The sequence below is a fragment of the Fringilla coelebs genome (assembly GCF_963513975.1).
Source record: "Fringilla coelebs genome assembly, chromosome: 6".
NCBI classification, from domain to species: Eukaryota; Metazoa; Chordata; class Aves; order Passeriformes; family Fringillidae; genus Fringilla; species Fringilla coelebs.
In genome coordinates this window covers 40897397-40918065 of record NC_140034.1, presented here as the reverse complement: position 1 = coordinate 40918065, position 20669 = coordinate 40897397, and the positions used below count along the sequence as shown (strand labels likewise).

Sequence of the window (20669 nt, the reverse complement as noted above, 5' to 3'; positions counted from 1 at the left end):
TGTGTCTGCATACAGGTAAAACTGTCTTGCCCTCTGCCCCAACTTCTTACTACATACCCATCTATATATAGAAAAATAATATAAATCCATTCTGCTACAGCAGCGTGCTGAAAACTATTGTCTATTCTATCCCTTTAATCCTTTTCAGAAGCTGTTTTTAGGGGGAAAGTTGCCTTGGTTCTAGTGTTTAACTGTGTCTCAAATATGTCTGTGATTTTTGTTCAAATGTACCTACTTTACTAAGCAATCCTGTCGTATAGAGTTTAGTAAGCTCTGTATGATTTTATTGTGCTCACTGTTTTTCATGTCTCCAGGCTTTGTGTCACTAGCAAATGGCACTGAAAATGTATATGTATTTCAGACATGAAAATTCCAGTGCCTTCAGGCCCAGTGTCAGTTCCTCTAGACTCCACTTGCCCCAGAATCAGAGAGTGGCTAAGCTTGGAAAGAACTTCTGGAGATGAACTGTCCAACCTCCCTCTCAAGCAGGAACATCTCCAGATGGCTTTCAATATCTCCAAGAACAGAGCTTTCACTACATCATTGGGCAGCCTGTCTTAGTGCTCAGTCACACTCACTCTGGAAAGGTCTCCCCTGATGTTTGGAGGGAACCTCCAGTGTTTCAGTTTGTGCCTTTGCCTCTGGTCCTTTCACTGGCCACCAGTGAAAGGAGCCTGATTTTCTCTCCTTTGCACCTTCCCCTCAGGTATTTGTTCATAGTGGTGAGACCTTCCTTGAGCCTTCTCTTCTCTAGGCTAAATAGCCATAGCAGTCTCAGCTTTTCTTTGTAGGGGAGATGCTCCAGTGCCATCATTACCTTCCTGGTTCTTTCCTGAACTATCTCCAGTTTGCCCATGTCTCTCTTGCTTTTAATTAAAATATATTTTCACTAATAGTTGCTTTTGGGATGCATCATACTGTAACAATAACTACTGTTAACCTTTCTGCTACAAACTGTGCATGGTTATCTGCATTTAGAATGATTGTTTAATATTCAGCCCTTGCTTCCATTTCCTTTATCTTGGTGCTCTGTATTTACACCTATAGTTATTCTGTTGCAGGAATAGAATAGGGTTTTGAAAATTTTTGAATATATACAGAAGCTGTTAATTTGACACTTAAGGTGCTACATAGTAAACACATAGGAAAAAATGGAAATTAATGCCATGGTATTAATTGGCAGAGTGAATTTGATCCAGTTTTGTATCTATGAGGGGGGTTCTGTAGCTATTTAAATCCTCATTTGATTTGTGAATTTTAATGTTTGTGTACTCCAGTGCTCTATTCTACTTGGAAGAATGCTGTAGGACACAAGTTAGAATCCATTTGCATTTATCTAGTTTTAAATTATCACTGTAACTTAGGAACTTTGAAGATGAAAGAAAATGCTGAGAGACAGAATCTATTCCTTAGCAATAGTAATTTTTTTTTTAACTCAGCCCTTGATAGAACTACCATTCTTAATCAAATTCTTTATGACCCTAGACTTGCAGTCAGTGATTGTAAACTGCTGCTTCAAATTATTTTAGTTGCAGTTGAGTGAAGTATCTTTCCATGCGGTGTGTCCTAAACCAATAAGTGTTATCCCTACACTTGCTCTGTGAGTGTTGCAAGTGGCTGTTTTGGGCAAGCTATCTTCTGTGTAGCTGCTCATGAAGCTCTTTGTTGAGAGATGCAGAGGGAAATGCAGCTGAACTTCTGTCTCTTGCCTTCATTGCTCTCGTGTTTGCCAAACCGAAACTGCTGCAAATGCACCATTAAGAAGCATTTGTTTAGATGCAAAGAAGAAAAGGGTAAAAAGCAACTAAGATGGATATGCAGATTCAGAAGTAAAGTATAACATTGAATTCTATTTCTTTCAATTTTTCTCTCTAGATTCCCTCTGGCCAAAGATTCGTGTTCCCCTGAAAGTTGTTAGGACTGCAGAAAACAAACTTAGCAACCGCTTCTTCCCTTATGATGAGATTGAAACGGAAGCAGTGCTGGCTATTGATGATGATATCATTATGCTAACCTCAGATGAACTCCAGTTTGGCTATGAGGTAAGAGAATTGGTTTTTCCCTAGGCCATCCACTTCAACATTGTATATAAAGTGGAGGAAGCACTGTACAGTCTGTTGATTCAGACTGTTGCATCTCTCTTTACTGTAATAGTTCAATGCTGACTGAAACAGTTTTATAGATAGTCATTTCTTTATTGGAAAACATGCCAGCTAAGAGGTTTTCATTAACTGTCACAGGAATGCCAAGAGAGTCCAGAAAATGTTGTGGTGGAATAAGTGTAGGGGAAGCAGTCTGAAGACAGCTGCATTCTTAACTTCAGATAAATCAGAAATTCTAGCCAAGGGAACATGTCTTGATGGGCAAGGCAAGTTTCAGAGATTAAGTGCTGGGAACAGAGGAGGCCTCTTGTGGACATGCCAAAGTAAGGTGGAGTGCAGTGAAAGGAAGAACTGAAGAATTTCAAGTAGGGGACACATGGATCATGTGCTTGAAGTGGCAAAGCTTCAACAGCTGCTCTTGTGATGAGGGTACAGACAAAAAGAGAGCTTGTCCAAATCAGTTACCTATGGGAGTACAAAGAAGTGACAGTCTTCATAGGTACTTGAATTGTTTGTTAAAAGTACACTGGAAGCAACACTGTTGTCTTTCTTCCAAAGCTATGTTTTGAATTAGGTAATTTTTTTGTCTTCCATTTGTATTTGAGTCCATAATCTAAGTCCACAGTCCATAATCATTGCTGCTATATGTGTGTATTTAAGACAAAGATGCTGTATTTGTAAACAAATCAGAAACATTAGAAAATGTTATACTATATTTTAAGAAAGCTTTGAATTATTTAGTCACACCTGTACATGCATTGTCAACAGCAAAACAGTACTGGGCTTACTAAGTGAGAGCTAGAACATTAAACTGTTACCTAAGTTGAATGAAATTATGAAAACTTCTCTAGGGTGGAGAAAACTAGTGACATGTGATAGTTGTCCAATTTTTAGCAATCTTAAGCGCAGTTAATACAAGATGATATTTTTTTAAAATACATTGGATGTATTTCTTTAACATATGTACATGTGGGGTGAAATATTGCTCCTTCTTCCTCTCAAGTAAAAGAGACTGTTAGTGAGAAACAAGCTTTTGGATTCCAGAAATGTCTTGTGATGATGTAGGTATGCTGAAGTAATAACAAAGATGTTAAGTAGTGGAGACAGAGGTTTCATCCATCATGTGTGTCTCCAGAAAGGAAATACTTTCCTTGCCAGGTTAAGAGTAGTGAGTTAATACATGAAGTGTGAAAGATGGAAGGAAGAGAAGACAACTGAAGGAAGGGGATTTTGGCTACATAGACCTTCTCTATACTTCGTTGTCTACACTGAATGTTTTAATCACTGTACTGCAACAGCAGAGCAAACAAGTGCTGGCAATTCTGCAAGCTGACTTACTTTTGTCTGTGTTGGTGCCTCTAACTACTAGTTTTGAGAGTGATCTGATGGGATGAAAGATAGCAGATCCATAATGTGCATGGTGCATAAATCCGTGCTCCATTTTCAGTTTGACTTCCATTTTCATAAAGCTGTCTCGAAGTGCCTAGGAGTAAGGAGTGACTTACCAAAGTCACCTAAGTGACTGTGGAAGTAGTTCTGCTATTGGCAGAGCAGGCTTGAAGGGCTTTGAAGCAAAGATTCAAATGCAGCTGTGGTCCAGTTCTGTCAGCCAGAAGTCATGTGAAGCAGAACCTCGGTTTTTTTGTGTCTGAGATGTTAATTTTAACACCCTCAATGGACAATATCTGTAACATAACGTATTGAGTCCGGTCACTCACACAGAAAGGAGTTATCCTCATGAAAAACAAAATTAAGGCAAAGAAAATTTGATGTGAGTTCCCCTGTAGTCAGTGCAACGAGGGAATAATCAGGACCTGCAACTGTTCATCTCCTAGGATTAAGTCCAACAGGTCTAGCAGTTTGATTGTGCTGGCTCATTTACTGGCCTTATGGCCATGTGCCTTGGTTGCAGGGACTATCTGAGTAACAGTCCTTATATTCTTGTGTGAATGTAACTGTTTGGACATGAAATTGTTTAGTTTGGCAGGCTGGAAACTAAACTATTTCTTTTGCAGTTTTTTGCATTTTGTTATAAATCCTGTTCCTTTTTAATTCTGGGAAGTCAGCTTACCGCACAATAACATTGATGGAAAATTAAAGTGCTGTATTGAGAAGATAGTTGAGACAAACCTATGAGTAATTTGAATCCTTGTATTTTGAGTTTGACTTCACCACCCCCACTCCCTCAGTAAATTAAATGAATAGAAATGTCTTTGAATACAGAAGCAGAGCAAATTATTCTAGGAATACACAGTTTTCCTTGTACAGGGAGTGGGTGATGTAACTCCTACTCTCTGGCACAGGAATCAGGGGCTGAAGATTGATCTTTCCTGTCCTTGAGTGTCTGTGACTTGCTTGACAGGCCTGAGCTGGCCCCCAGATGTTTAAATTGTCCTCAGCCTGTGATAATTTATTTATCTGTTTATGTGTGTTACTAGAAAAGTATCTCTCAAACTCTTGACTCATTTGCAGGGGAATCCAGAGGGAACAGTAGCAGCATATAAGGTTACTAGAAAGTTTTCTTTTAAAAGTAGGTCTGCTTCTGCTTTGGTCATATGAAGGGCTGGAAACGTGACATTCAGTAATTTTCTTTTCTCTCCAGACATCGTTGAGACTTTGCATTTAAACATGTGGCAAAACCCCCTCTGTCACACACTTCTCTGAATGTATAGAGCAAGCCTAAAAAAAAAAAAAGAGAAAACTTTGATCTCTGTACACTTTCAGCTATAAAAAAATATAGTAACACTCAAAGTGTCAGACATTTTTTACTTGTTAAAAGTGAACTATTATGGTACAGTGATTTATGACCTTGCATAAATCTATTGGAGCAAGCAGAAAAATAGTCCCTATGTGCTGCTGTATTAATGTAGCAGAAGAATACTCATGACATTCTGACTTTGAAAAAAGTAGTTCTGTTAAGTTACATGACTTGGGATACTGCAAAAAAAACTTAGTCTAGATAATTTTTTTCCCACTTACTGAACTTTGTTGTTCACAGAGAGAGTATCAGAGAGACCCAAGAAATGGAGCAAGTATTTAGATTATCATAATCTTAAAAAGTTAAATCAGAACCATTGGCCACCTCTGAAGTGTCTGGTGTTTGAATACATGACTGAAATTAAGCATTGTAGCATTCTCAGCTGGCCTCGAGGCAGATGTCATAGCAATAAGTAATTTCTTATCCCATGCTTATGCAGCACTTTGTCCTTACAGAGACAAAATATTTTTATTAGAGCAATACTAGAAATAGTCTAAATGGGTATTACTGTTCTGAGTCTATGTTTTTTGTTCATAAAATGTACCATTTGGTGCATTGCTAAATTTGCATTTATTCTGTTGAAAACTTTTGGCTTTCCGTTGGTAGATGATCTTATTCTGTCTCAGAATTGTTTTTTAGTGCTTCATGTCTCTGGCACTCTTTAAAAAAATCTGTTCTGTGTTGAATTGCATATTTTGCTAGGCTGAAATTTTCATGAAGTTGGAATGCCTTCTTCAGAGGAATTCTTCCTTGCTCATTTTGAGTTTAAAAGTTTAGTTTTCAACATTCCTTTGTAGGACAAGTACTATAACTTTGCTTAACAAAAGAATTCTTCACTGCTGGCCACATTCAAAGCTCTTCTTCAAACTGATGATATTTTACAAAATGTGTGTGTGCAAAGCATCTTACATCTCTTAATGGACTCTGTATTAACATTTTACTTTATTGTTTTAGTAATAACACAAACCATTCCTTTGAGGACTGGGAAAGAATTGAGATGGGGCTCTGGAAGTCAGAAGGAGTACGATGGGTTGAGTTTATTTTCATTTATAGAGAATAATCAGTGTTTCATTCTTAAAATGTCATGGTAGCTTTGGAAATGCTGACTATTTTTCTGTTCATTAAACTGTTGAAATTTCATGTGGCTTAATATAGTCTACTGAATTTAATGCATAAATGTTTGAGAATGTTTTATAGAAGGAAATGCTTCCCTGTCCTTCTGGCTACATGGAGAGTTTGCTGTTCTGATGGCACAGCAATTTGCACAGAATAGTTGAGGCTGTGAGGCAGAAAGAGCTCTGGAGAGATGAGACTGGAGGGTGTTTTAGCCATCCTGTTTATGTCACTTGGGAACTTGACTTGGAAACAAAATTACTATCATTTCCTTTTTGTTTTCCTTACAAGACTTTTAGTAAAACTACTCTTTACAAGGCTTTTAGTAAAACTACTACTCAGAACTTCTATTTGACATTTCATCTGGGAGAGGCTTCATCCAAAAATATTTGTCTTCAGGGTTGACTACCAGAGTCTTTGGAATGACTTGTCTGCAAATAAGCATACCTCCTCTTCACTTGGCAATATGTTTTTCCTTGGATGTGTCCCTTACCAGTATTAAAGCAGGCCATCCTTCTTAGTCTGAGAAAGCTAATAAGATCACTGGCTAAAATGAAATGTACTCCTAACAGACTAATAAATTATAGGCAACCATCAAACAAGAAAATGGACAGTAATACAAAATAGAGAGTAGTATTAGAATCATTACCACTGTTTTTATTCTGAAAGCTTCCTTATATGCAGTAGCTGTATATATTAATTTTGGCACAAAGCATTTGTATGGATTTGGGCAATGAGCTGGATGGAGCCACTGGGAGCCTTTCCAGAATTACCATTGAATGAGCTAGTGGTGAACATTGTGAAAAAGCCAAGCTTTTCCACTGACTTCAAAAGCATTACTTTTAAAGGGAATCTTTGTTCAGAACACCAAAGTTATTTTTTAGATGCATCGAACTGACAAATTTCAGAGGCCAGGACATTTTTTTACAGGGTAGGGTTGATATTTAGAGTGACACAAGAACATCTGTATGAGTAATGTGCATTATAGTTGGCTTTTATTTTATGTCATTTAGACTCTTGAAGATGACACCAAGGGCAAAAACTCTAAGGGCTATGATTCCAGAGTTCTGTGTTGAGAAGGCACTGCACTCCCGTGGGAAGCAGTAGCTGACTTTAATCTTTCTTTCAGCTGCTGTTAATATGCATGCCATTTCCTCTACAAGAATTCTTAGCCCAGTACGGTGCAGATCTGTAGTGATCCATAGAATCCTTTGTTGAGCCTCAGTAGCTTATGTGTTGGTGCCTTCCAACAGCTGGGAGAGAGACATTTTAATATTCAGGTTTAAAACAAAGTCATTAAATTTTCAAGTCCTGGAGAGTGAGGAATAAATTTTTGAGTGTCGTACATTTAGTTTTGTGTTCTTTATTAAGGTTTTCTACATCATGTCAAAATAGATATCTCAAGCCCTCACTGGCTTGCCTGCCAGAAGTCTGTATTGTTTTAATTAGCTTATGGCACCAACTTGTAAGTGTCCTATGAATTCTCTTCCTTCAGTTCCAAGTTATCTCTGCTTTCCCGAACCCTCTGTGTTGGAGCGTTGTCATATCTAAATACTATCCCAGTATTTGTGCCCTAGAACTGTCTAGAAAGATTGATTTCTGGATAAAATAGAAGTCGAGGAGTCAGAAGATCTGGTTCCCATTCTTGTTTCCTGTATAATTTTGGCAGGTTCCCTCATCTGGATGTTTGAAATAATAACTGCTCTCATCATGGGATTCTGAAGCTGTATTAACTGACAGCAATAAAATGTGTTGAGATGTATAGATGAAAAGGTGTATAGTAATGAAAAATTGCACAAATGTAGATGCAGAAGCAGTAACTTAAAACTGATTGTTTTGTCATATTTCCTATGACAAAATACTTGCATAGAGTCCTTATAGTCCAGTCCTCCCAACTGAAATACACTGACACATAAGAAGTGGCTACAGTGAACTGCTGATAGGGTGACATTTGCAGGGTGGTGGAATTCCAGATAACACTTCCTTTACTGTCCATTCAACTGTAGGGTTCCCTTGTCTTTCATACAGATGAAAGAATTTCTGGAGGGATCCTTGGGGATTTTTGAGGTACTTTGTTCTTGTTGTTGATCTTGCATACAAAAATTTCATTATATATGCATCTGTTTGTTTATACATTACCAACCTAAACCAGAAGCTCTTGTAACCTAACTGTATGTTAGAGAGTCAAGACTCATTCTTCCAACAAGCCTTGCAGTTATTTGGATTAAGGGACAAATTTTGAATAATTTGTCCACAAATAATGCAGACAAATTGTATCTAGCAAACAAATAGCATTCAGACCCCTCTAAATAGTTATAATCCCTCCTCCTTTTTTCTCTAATACAAAGATTGTCCGTTATTTAATGTGGCCAGCAGTGTGGAGAACTGGGGTTGTGTTAATGATGCCCTTCTCCTTGTTCTTGTCTACTGACAAGATCCTGTATTTGATCCTGTAGTCAGCTATAAAATAATGTATGGAGTGACAAGGATGGTATCTTGATTGTATCCAGCTGTCTGGAACAAGTCAAGGGTAAAGCGGCCTTCCATGTAGCCAAGCACCCACTAAAGAATACCAGAAATATTAAAATTTAAGCCAGTTCCTGACAAAGGAAGCAGGTTGGTTAGATCCAAAGCCAGCTGTGAAAGTAGTTAGGTTGTAGTCATATCTACTAAAGTTAACATCAAAAGTTTCATTTTAATCATGCTTGGGTTTAGTTAGAGTTAAAATCTTTTTGAATAGCCATTTGTGTTTCTTTATAAAAATTATTTTAGTAGTCCATTAGTGGCCTTTTGCTGTGGGACATGGCTTCTCTGAGTTGTAGAGTCCTTCCACAGCAAAGCTTACTGTTTTTTGTACTTCTTCCTGGCACCTTTTTGTTCCAAGAATTTGGACTTAAAAGAATTTACGTGATCTTTGCCCCACTGAAACTCTACCCTTGCAGATGTGTTGCATTTGCTACCCTTCCAGAAAGCAGATGTGTTGCATTTGCTTTCTGTGCAGGCCTGGTTAACAGCATGTCACGTTTTTTCTCTTCAGGTCTGGCGTGAGTTCCCTGACAGGTTGGTTGGATATCCAGGTCGCCTGCATCTTTGGGACCATGAGATGAACAAATGGAAATATGAATCAGAATGGACCAATGAAGTCTCAATGGTGCTCACTGGGGCAGCCTTTTATCACAAGGTGATATGCAACTTGCACTGCACTGATGTAAAATGTGGACATAAAAAAAGATCTATACGTGCTTCTGTCATTGTTCCATCAGTTTTTGTAGTGCTATGCTTATGTTCTTCAAAACAGTTGTAGAACTGAATGCAAACTTCCCCTAGAGCTCTTTCAGTTGCTGTGAAAACCACTGATTTGTCTCTGCCAGTGAAATAAAACCATTTCTTATCTTTATGATCTTACAAAAGTCCTGACAGTTTGCATGACCTGAAAGTACATAGCAAATTTTGCCAGGAATGTAGCTTTTTAGCTGGTAGGTTCAGAAAAGAGAAGCAATTTTAATGAAATTTATGTGGTGGTCAGGAAAGGAATAATAAGCAGTTTAGCACCCAAAAACTACTTTCTATCTGCTGAAGTAGTTCTTGTGTGAAGGCACTATTACTTAGCTGCCTGCTGTTCCATGACTGAAATATTTAGTCTTGTAGTTACTGTATCTGTATTTAAAATTGTCTTCTTTCTCTCACTCTCTTCTCTGCAGTATTTCAACTATCTTTACACCTATAAGATGCCTGGAGACATCAAGAATTGGGTGGATGCTCATATGAATTGTGAAGATATTGCCATGAATTTTCTAGTAGCAAATGTCACTGGAAAATCAGTCATTAAGGTGGGGCTTTTCTGCTGTTTATCTTTACGAAATTAAAAAATATGAGATACATACTTAAATTTATTCAGTAAACTTCAATATGTTACTTAATCCTCCCTTTTCTCTCATTTTCTCCCAGTATGGTATCTTGGTTTCTTTCTCATGGTAGAAAAGCCCTCCTGGTAAAATTTTTATGTTAACTGAGAACCAAATTTTTTTTTACCAGTTGTTTCTGGTGGTTATTTTAATCATCTAGATGATCTATTAAAAAGACAGTTTAAATGACAGCTGTATGTGTGTGTGTGTATATGTACAGGCCCACAGACATATATTTTAACTATCTGAGATCGCTAGAGGAAAGAAATTGCCAACTGTCCACAGCTCACTCTGTCGTGGCCTGACAACAGCTGATTTATAGGAATGTTAATTGCAAGAACATTAATTGCAAGATCAGCTTTAAATGAACTTTTTATCCCTGAATTAATTTCCTGACATGTTTCGACACGTTTTCAGGTCTAGACATTCACTCCGTACATTCATTTCAAAGTGTGTCAACTTGGAATGAGATTTAGAGGCCACCAGGCATTACTTCAATTAGCAGGGTCCGTTCTCCCTTCTGTCCATCATCATTTACTGCGACTGGTGGCTGCATTTCCTAGAAAAGTCTTTAGAAGATAAAGTGTGTGCTTTTGCTGAAAAAGTTTCTGAGCTGTATGAGGGCAGAGCAGAGTAATTTGGCACCTCTTTGTGATTCGGAGAGTCTTGCAGGGTTTGCCAGTCAGCTCTTAACTGGAGAGAGCGAAAGAGCGCCTGTTGGATTAACGTTACCGTGAAGTATGGGAAGCTATATTTCATCGCTGTTATGGCTGCAAGAACAAATGGTGTTTATACAGGGACCTTGGCAGTGAGAAAACAGTCATTAAACAGGAATTAAGGAGCTTGTCATCGCCACTTCTTTTCAGTTACAGAAGGAAAAAACCCTCCAAGCCGTTTTTATTGGGCCCCTGTGAATTTTGCAGTCAGCCGGGCCAGATGGAGCTGAATGGAGGAATAGAGTGGCTTTTTTTTTTTGTACACCCCCTCTTTTTGAGACAGCTCAGCTTACACTGTAGGCATGTTCAGAGGTATTGCACTGCTCTCTGTGCAAGGAGATTAATGTCCCTTCTGTTGATATTTGATAATATCTGGCGTGCCTTTCTGCAGGTGACCCCACGAAAGAAGTTCAAATGTCCAGAATGCACGGCAATTGATGGGTTATCACTGGACCAGACACACATGGTGGAAAGGTGAGTGACCACTCTCTATTTCTCTGATTGCCTTGTTCTGATCCCTAGAATCTTATCCTGTGTCTCATTAAATTGGGATCAAAAATGATAGTGTTTTTATAAATTACTAATTTTGAAAGAATGTTACATGGATTCGATCAACAGAAGTTATTCCTATGATGGGTGATGTGTCACTGAAAGGTAGATTACTACAAAAAAGGACTTCAGAAGGGTACAGTTTTTATCAGCTTTGCTGTAAAGCTTATAGGACAGATATGTGAAGTTCGGGTTCTTGGTAGGCAGTACTGTCAGTAATACCACATTTCTGATTGCCGTAGAGTATCAACTGTAGTAAGTATGAATTCTTTTTTTAAACCAGACAATTGGTAGCTTACCAAAGAGCAGAAATGATACAAATTATTAATAAAATAATTTGAAGTGATATTTGTACATTGCCTTCTTTCTAAGGATTGTGAAGCACATTGCTTCCACTAGTGAAGGGCATTTGCTGCACAATTCCATGTTGCATTTTTTAACAATGGCAGCATAATTATATTTTTTCTAAAAATTTAGTTGAAATGAAGTACACATTTGGAAAGGCAGTGAATGCTTAGAGTGAAATACTGAAAGTTTGTAAGTGTGATATTTGCATTCCCTGCTTTACAGTAAAGGGCTTTGCAGCCTTGACCAAGACCCTAGGCTTCTCTGCCTTGGCTTCTGAATTTGTGAAATCAGGAAAAGTTTCTTCATTTTGCGAAGCTGTTCAATAACCATGTTTGAAATGGGCTGACAATAAATGTACATACCAGTTTAATAACTGTGGTAATTAGCCTGATCTTTAGGACCGATTAAGGCATTTCACTTTAGCCTTCTTGGGCTGTTGCATCTCTCCTGCAAGCTTTGGGAAAAATTATTTCCAGCAATAGAACTGATGAGGTAGGTAAGCAGTGGGGAGAAGTCACCAGAAGACACAGACAGTTGGACTTGATGATCTTAAAGGTCTCTTCCAACATTTTTGATTCGAAGAAGTGACAAAAAAAACCAATCTGACCTGCATTTAAAACAGGCCATTTCAGATTTGCATGGAGAGGTATAACATGTTTATCTTACTAGTCATTAGTAAGACACTTTTCATTTTAACAGTGAACTTTTTTCTGTCCTCTGCAGAAATCAGAAAATTTGAAGTGTTGTATGGGCTTTAATAAGACTGAATTAAAAAAAGGAGTATGCAACTCAGAAGTAAAACATACCCTATTAAGATGGTAAAAATTACTCTGCAGGAAAATACTTGAGAAAGGGGTGGGAAATTTTGTAGGTCTTAAATGTTAGCTAAAAGGGAAGAACAAAAGGTTCCCCCATATCTAACAATTCTGACCTGGCTTACAGGATGGACTACCCAAGCCAGTTAAGCTTTCCTGTGATCATAGTAGTAGTGCTACAACAACACATGGAAATTTTAGTTATGAACTAGGTTCTCATTAAGGTAAATGCTATAAAAACAGAAGATGAAAAAATTCCTCTTTGCCTTGAAGTGCATTAATATGCTGGGTAAAGGTCATGTTTCCATGTCTATAGCAGTTCTTGTATCCTCAGAGTAAAGTGTCATTGACAGTTTATTGAGAACATGTTTAAACTGTTGTTTTGCTTGTCTGTAATTTTGAAAAGTGGGGAATACTGGTTTGTGGGAAGTGTTAGATGGATTGCAAATCCACATACTTTTATTTGCCCAGCCAAAGAAGTACATGCTGAGATAGAGTCTGAGTGCAGAGGATCTGGAGAGATATACAGTTTAGGTATATTCAGACTTGATTTTGAAAGTCCTTAATTATCATACTGAAACTGCTTGCTACGTCTAATGCCTTCTTGCCCTGTGTTATCATCTACCTAAATATAAGGGAGCTATTTGAGAATCTGAAAGGGTTTATTTTTTTTGAGTCTTCTATGCTAGATATTCATTTTAAGTGGTTAATAAATAGTAACAACTCCTAGAGCAAATTTTCCTAACTTAGCAGTGAGTAAGGCTCTCATATCCATCCGTCCGTCCGTCCGTCCGTCCGTCCATCCATCCATCCATCCATCCAATCTATCTACTAACTATTTTCAGGGTCAGGAGAGAAGCTGATTGAAAAAAAGTGCATGCATCAGGGAATCCTTGTCATTTATAAAAGAATAACTTTGTACTGATAACTTTACGGTGTTGGGTATCAAGAACAATACCTGAGGTGTCAGGCAAAGAGCCATTATCAGCTTTACTTGCAGCTTCCCCAAGTGCCTGACTCCTTGCTTTCTGGCATTCAGATAACAAAGAGGTAGTCTGAGCTCATTACTTGTCCAGATATCCAGGGATCAACCTACTGTTTGTGAAACAAACAGTTTATCAGGGTTGCCACATACATGCACAACATTTAGTGTTAGGTTTCTGGTTCAGAAATAGCAGAGGGATGCCCAGCAACTGCCTGTTGGTTTTTGTAAATGGAAAAGGTTTGAGAAGTCAGTTGTGGAGATCTGTCCAGGAAAGATATGTAACTTACTGATCTTGTTGAGCATTTTGACTCGTTCATTGGAGACAAAGGAAAATAGTACAGTTGAACTCTGTCTCTTATTAAGAAATTGTATTATTTTAGCAATACACTGAATCATGGGAAAGCCAACTTTGCTATTCTTCCTGCTGTCTAATTTATTTTAGATAAATAGAAGACTTTAGTCCCCAGGGTTATCAAACTCCGTCATTAAAATATATTAACTGAAGAAAACTTTGCACCAAGAATTCCCTTCTTGCCCTAGGTTAGCCTTTACATCAGGTCACAGAAGAAACTGCAGGAAGGTCTCATAATCCCTGTATTTACAGGTGTTTAAATAGCAACAAGATTACTGCCTTTAGCATCTTTGCATCTGGCTCTCAAAAATGGACAATTCTTTAAAATGTAATCTAGAGGGCAACTGCCAGTACAATAAATATAGCAAAGGGCTGAGCTGCTTCTGCAGCCACAGTAACAGCAGTGTTTTATTTAAGACATGTAAGTATTTGTCAGAGTCAACATAGGAAGCTGTTTCCTTAAGAGGCAAACTGCCCAGGTCACAGTTGGCCAAAGGTTGCAGGTACAGAGTTACCCTGCCAAAAAGTTAGTTGGATTATAGCAGTGAGGAGGCTGATTAAGAGAGACCTTAACAAACACCAAGTTCATCCAGGGGCAATGGGGCTCTCAGTTTCTGAGTTCACACAATCTTAATGTCTTATTTAGCTGAGCATGACCACATGTTGTCAGCAATGCAAGGAAAAAAATAATACTTGGAAGTAAACATGCCTCTGTTACTTTGAATTTGAAAAATTATTGGCACGACTGAGAGAAACATCTTCCCTCCATATTGAGGAGATGACATTACATTCTCTTGGCTACCTAGCTTTCAGTGTTTAATGTTCTAGATATCCCTTCTGGTTTATATTGTCCAAAAGTGCAAGGACTTCAGAATTCAAGTGATTTAGTCCAGTGCTAGAGATTAAATTTTTGGAAAGTGTCTTTCTTTCAGACGTATTTTCTGGATTGTACATGACATTTATTTCCTTTTAAAAAGCCTGTTTCTGATCTTTGAATTTGGTATTTATTTGTGGAGGGCTAACTTCTGCTTCAGCCAGAGTGTTTAGAACATACTAATTTTTCAATTTTTAATTTTTGCCATTTCTTTAACAATGAAATGGTTTCTTGGTGATTAAAGATATTGTACTGGCAGGCTTAAATGGACCTGCCACCAAAATAAGTTCAGCTGTAGAAGGATCCCATCTTGATATTTTGTCATAAGACCTCACTTTTGATTTGGGAGTATAACCTCTGGAGGGAAGAAGTGAATTTTGTCTGCCCTATCCATTTAGTTTTGTCTTTTGCTCTGAGGGTGCCACTTAGTTCCGGTTGTGACAATGGCTGCTCTGATGTGGACACCTGCCTGCCAGGCAGTAGGCTGAGATAACGAATTCATTTCACACCAGCCACCAAGCAGCTGTTACATTACAATGTCTTTCAGTCATTACTGGCAAAGGCAGGCAGTAGACTAAAAGTATTCTTGTATTCCAGAAACCAGTGAAGGCCAGCAGCTGTGCAAACCTCTCACATGCACATCTCCCAGTGCGTCTACCTCCTTGCCTGTGAAGTTTGTGGGTTTCCTGCCATACGGCTTCTCCAAATACACATCATGGATTACTTAACCACATTTCTTACAAGTAACAGATTATTTGAAAGTCTGACTTTATCTAAAAATCAGATGTGTTTAAGATATCTCACTGTGGGCATCCTGTGGAAGCAACAGAAATTACTTAATGTTCCTGAAGAAAACACTCAGTTCCAGCTGTCTGCAGGAACTACTGCAGTGAACCTTTCAATACCTGTGGTCCAAATCTCATTCTCTTGATGGTTCACCTTGTTATTGCAGATACTGAACAGCTACCTGGGTCTTCACTTAAGTCCTCACTGGTGGCTCCTTTGCTATTTCAGATCTGTGCTACTGATAGTGCTTGTCACAGGGGTAGAGGTTGTGTCTCACTGCACGTGGTTTTCTCTTACACTCTGAATTCCTTTCCTTTTGTTTGTGGTCCCAATTATTTGGATGGGAAGATAGGAAAGTATGAGGTAGGATGATGTACAAGAGGATGGGAAGGTAGCACAAAGTGAAGCATCTGCATTTACCTGCATTAATATTTTATTAAAGTATCACTTCATATGAAGTAGTTTTCTGACACTTTTCTTAGGGCAGAAAATGGTCTGAATGATGACCTTTATAGCTTGAAACAGCTATGTGCTTGAGGAAATAATTTTGAAAACTGCTCTTGCTGTCCCGTCTACTTCAAAAGAGTGTTTGGGGCAGTGTTGAGCAGTCCCCATCACAGAACTGTCACAGTCAGTTGGTGTGATTGACCAGGTCCTGATGAGGAAAATTATCCTGGAGCCATAGTGACCCCCTAACCCTTCAAAGGGGTCGGGAGAGGGTGCAGTGGTTTGAGAGCAAGAGACCTGCTCTGCCACTGCCTGCAGCACTACAGTCTCTGTAGCTGAGTCTGAGTGCTCACTTCTTTGTTTTCCCTTTTGAATGGCAAAATAAATGTCACCTGTTTTCTTGTAGCTCTCTGTTATGTGCAGGGAACTGTTGTCATGATTCTTGGTATCTAAATTCCTTAAAAGCTGTTTTATGTAGCAGGCAGCTAAAGTTACCTGAGCATTGGCTGAGGTGAGATGAGCCAGGTTTTCCTGCCTTGCTTCCACAGGTACAGCACCCTTCAATGAAAAGTTAAAGGAGCAATGGAATGGTTAAACATCTGTTTGCTTGTTTTTTGAACAATGTGGCTGTTCTTTTCCACATTACTGACACCTGAGATTATTAAAACTGAAAGAGTCATCAGTGGTCCAGTTTTTTTGTGCTCATGTGATGTCTTATTGCTCAATATATCTTTCGTTTATTTTCCTTGTCTAAATAGTTAGTTTGTTTCATTTTATAGTTTTAATTCAGCTTCACCTTTAAATTACAGTGCAATCAGCTCTGCCTATTCTCTGAGGCATGTTTATTTTTTGTGGGAAAAGATAGAGCTTCTGAAGAAGCCTGATAAAAGACAGACTTTTTGTTTTTAGAATTTTGTTTTCACAAAGCCTTGGTTTTTGCAAAACCTTCATTATAAACGAAATTGACCCAACAGTGGCCCTTTAAGAGACATGTTGGCAGTTAATCTGTTCTGGTTTACAGCATGTACATTGCTTTAAGAATGACTGGAATTCTAGGGGGAGGGAGAAGGGAAGCTTTGACCTCCATGTGCACATGTGCTGCTGCCAGCATCCCCTTGCTTGTCTCTGTGATTAAATGGATAAATCAAAGAACACCAGCTTCTTTTCTGTTCTCTCTGCAGTGAGGCTCTTTTTATTTATTAGTAGCCAGCATGGCTCAAATACTTCCAAGTGCAAGAGGGAAGGTTTCTACCAGTTATTTTGGTGTGGGAGTTGGTAGCCAGCCTAGTTGTTGGAGTTCTTAATTGCACTGCTTTCCTTTTCCCCAGATCTGAATGCATCAATAAGTTTGCCTCTGTCTTTGGGACCATGCCTCTCAAAGTGGTGGAGCATCGTGCTGACCCCGTCCTGTACAAAGATGACTTTCCTGAGAAACTGAAGAGCTTTCCCAATATTGGCAGCTTGTAAAGAGTGAGACAAACCTCAATGAGGAAAACAACAGCTGAAAAGGTGCTATGAGGAATATAAGGCCCTGAAGACAAAACTTGCTAGAGAGTGGTTTGCATCTGAGAGAGATGGGAATTAATGTTGTTATCTTCCTTTTACGTTGCACAAAGTTGTGTTTGAAATCTGGACAACTGCTTCTCTGTTGCTCGCAGAGAGTTGCATCTATTTATGGGTTCTCCAAAAAACACACACTTTTGTCCAGAGGAGGCTGTGCATCTGGAAGAATAAAACAGAATCTTGCTCTCTGTGGTCTGACTGGCATGACTGACCTCTTCTATCAAATGTGCTGCAGGCTCTCTGGTTAGTGAGCATCCATCCATTCAAAGCAACTGTCTGCCATGTAGAGCTGTTCTCTTTTGGGATGAGTTTATTTCCTGTGTGGCTGGTGGGCCTCTGTCTTTTGAGCTTTAACTGTTGTCTTAAGTAACTGTAACAAATATTTTCTTTAGTAATAGGAGACAAATGTTTATTTTTTTACAACATCACAAACAGAAATCTGTCTGTTTTCACCTAGTTTAAAGAGCAAAGCAATTTGTGTTACTTAAATTATTTTGATGGAGATGGAGACACAGCAGCCAGGACAATACTCTCCTTCAAAGCAGAGACCTGCAGGACAGAACTGCAATTGCTGCACCTTCTGTGTAAATCTCAGGTTTGCTGCTGCACTCGTGCAAAAGACTCTGACTCTCTATCAGAACTAGTTGTATTATACAGAAAATGATTTGTCTTTAGTCTTCTTATATTTTTTATCTTCATTATAAAACCAGCAATCAGGTTACATTTTTACTTTGTAGCCCTCCATAGGGAAAGAAGTTTTTCATGTCTGAATCCTCTTCAGCAAGCAGTGTACTAATTTGTAAAACACCTATATTTGCAGAAACTCCCAGTTCCAGCTTCAGTGTACAGGCACATGTGTATGTGTAAGACACTGTTAACGCACACTTACAAACTCCTAAATTACCGTTGTTGGAAAAACTGTTGTGTCTTTGGTTGTAATTTAAGGAACCCGTTGCCACAGGCTGTAACATACAGCTTAGGAAGTCTTTTAAAGAAGGTTTACATTTCTTAGGAACATTTGAATTGTTTCTCCATACTGAAGTGAACCGGAATGAGAAAAGAAATGCAACAAAATTAGAAATAAAGTTGCTTGGACTGTTACTCTTGCCCTTCAGTATTAATGAGGGTCCTAAGTTGGGATGAGAAAGCAATCTCTTTTCTAGCTCTGCTGATAAAATGCTTGTTACTAGATAAGTGTGATTTCACTGTCTTTTGAAACCTCTGTTGCTGCTGGTTACAGACGCATCCTACTTGATGGGTTGTTTTTCTGTTACAGTGCAAGCAACCTTATTCCTCAGATTTGCCAAACCCCAAACAATAGGACAAGTGTTAGACATCATGGTTCACCCCCTCTCCTAAACTGGATACGCAGCAATGACAGAAACCAAATGAAAGTCAGGCTAGAAACAGGAAACATCTGCTCCTATTTGTCTCACCCCCACTAAGACTTATCTTATTGCCCAATGCAGTGGATGTGCTGTGAATAAAAATCATATTGGAACAATAGCTTTGAGGGGATGCTTCACTTCATAACCTCCCTGGGATGTGCCTGTAAACTGTATCATCTGACTCTCTGGGAGTGTTTAATTACTAGTACATGTTTTTTGCTGCACTCTTTGTTTCATTCCTGAGTTGCTATGGGAGCTAAAAGGATAGCTGTTGCAGTGACAACTGCTGTCTGCACAGTGGCTATCACAAGAGAGAGGAAGGTTTGTTACTCATTATATCTCCTTTGCAGCCTTTCAGGTTTATTAACATGAACCTTCTTTTTGAATCTTCCTGTTGATTTATGTGCTGGTGCTTGAGCATCAGGAGATACCAGCATATTCCCCTTGAGAAGTTTGCTTTAAAAGGGTAGCTGTAACAGTGCAGCAGTCAGTTTTAGCTGTCCTTTTGGAGTTGATCTCAGCTTGGCAGGCCCTAGCAGCTTAACTGAGTTATAACACCTTCCTTACAGAGTTGTGAAGCTTCTGCGATTTTTTGATTCTTTCTCAGTAAACCAGTAAAAGGTTCGTTTTGCACAGAGTCTTAAAAGACACTGAGGACTTGAAACACTTGATTGAATATCTTTAGATGTAGACAGCCAAACCAGTCCTGCTAAGCTGAGGTATAATCTCCAGTCAGTAAAAAGGTAACATATCCTTGTGTCTGCATCCAGGAGCATCTGAGTAGTTTCCCCTTGCACAAAATGTCCAGTGACCCCTAACAATAATGTTTTATCCTTTGGCCTTTTACAGTTGCTTTTATAGGGCTAGCTCATTTACAACCCCATTTGTCTCTGTTTAGTGCCATGGAGAAAATTGGGCAATTGACCATAAAGAAAAATTGTAAAATTGCCTACTTACTTGCTCTCTGCATTTATTATTGTGATGTTCTTGATGCAAATTCTGTAAAGGTAAGATGTAATTGTATGTCTGATTTACAATGGGAGTTTTGTCAATCTTTAAATTAAGATAATTTTTTTCTTTACATTGTATATATTATATGCAATAAAAGCTTGATAATTGTATATTAAAAATTCAATCACATGAGTGTTTATTGTATTTTAATTCTGGGGTGGCACAAGGAAACATGAATTAATTCAGAAGGGAGAATTTCAGTGCCAAGCTCTTTTACTACATGAATCTGTGTTAAACTTGAATATCCACAATGCACTTCAGAAAGATCTGTCAATATTTTTTCTTTCCCATGACTGGAGTTTGGTGGTTGTCTTGAAAACAGAAGTTTGGTCTGCATCCCAGTCACCTTTTGGGGAGAGTAGTTGTTACTCTAATTTTCTGCCAAGATTTGACAATAGCATTTATCTTAGAGAAATATGGAACAGATTTTTTTTTATTATTTTTTTTTCTTGCAAAGAGATACAGCAGATGTTAAATAACTGTGCTTTTGAGAAGAGATCTTTAGCTGAGTCACTGAGATTGTGGAATCCAATGTGGTGGCAGCTTTTTGTTTCCAGAAGCCCTGTGGGTCATGCTGCAATAGGACAGTGTGTGCATGGCACACCTTGCTGCTTATGCGTAGCAAGGGGGAATGTGCTGCAGGGGCTGCTCTGCCAGTCATGGGGAGTCCTAAGGATGCATTTTTAGCATCACTAACTCTTCCTATAATGCAAGAATTTTTTCTTCCTCAGCTTCACTGTCTTATTACAGGATGTGAAGATTTCAGGCCCTACTGTTCTGAATGACTCTGTCCTTCCATCTCTAGCTCCTGCTCTGGAACCTCCTACCATCCATCATTCTTCTGCTGGTGTGGTTCAAATATGCTTTACTCCAGCAACAAGTTTATCCCTCTTAATTATCCATTCAAGGGCCTTTTAAACTCAAGGACTTTGGAGACACAGATGTCAAAATTGTGAG

The 20669-nt window shown here is 38.6% G+C and overlaps 1 protein-coding gene across 1 annotated transcript in view; it reads left to right on the top strand.

The window, feature by feature from the left end:
• EXT2 (exostosin glycosyltransferase 2) overlaps positions 1 to 19888 on the top strand; it is a 73423-nt gene extending 53535 nt beyond the window's left edge. Inside the window, exons 10-14 of the mRNA XM_084207272.1 lie at positions 1876 to 2042; positions 9011 to 9154; positions 9675 to 9803; positions 10986 to 11068; positions 17079 to 19888. Of these exons, the coding sequence (XP_084063398.1) occupies positions 1876 to 2042; positions 9011 to 9154; positions 9675 to 9803; positions 10986 to 11068; positions 17079 to 17217 (662 nt within the window). The 3' untranslated portion in view covers positions 17218 to 19888. The remainder of the gene's footprint in view (positions 1 to 1875; positions 2043 to 9010; positions 9155 to 9674; positions 9804 to 10985; positions 11069 to 17078) is intronic.
• The last annotated feature ends 781 nt before the right edge of the window (positions 19889 to 20669 follow it).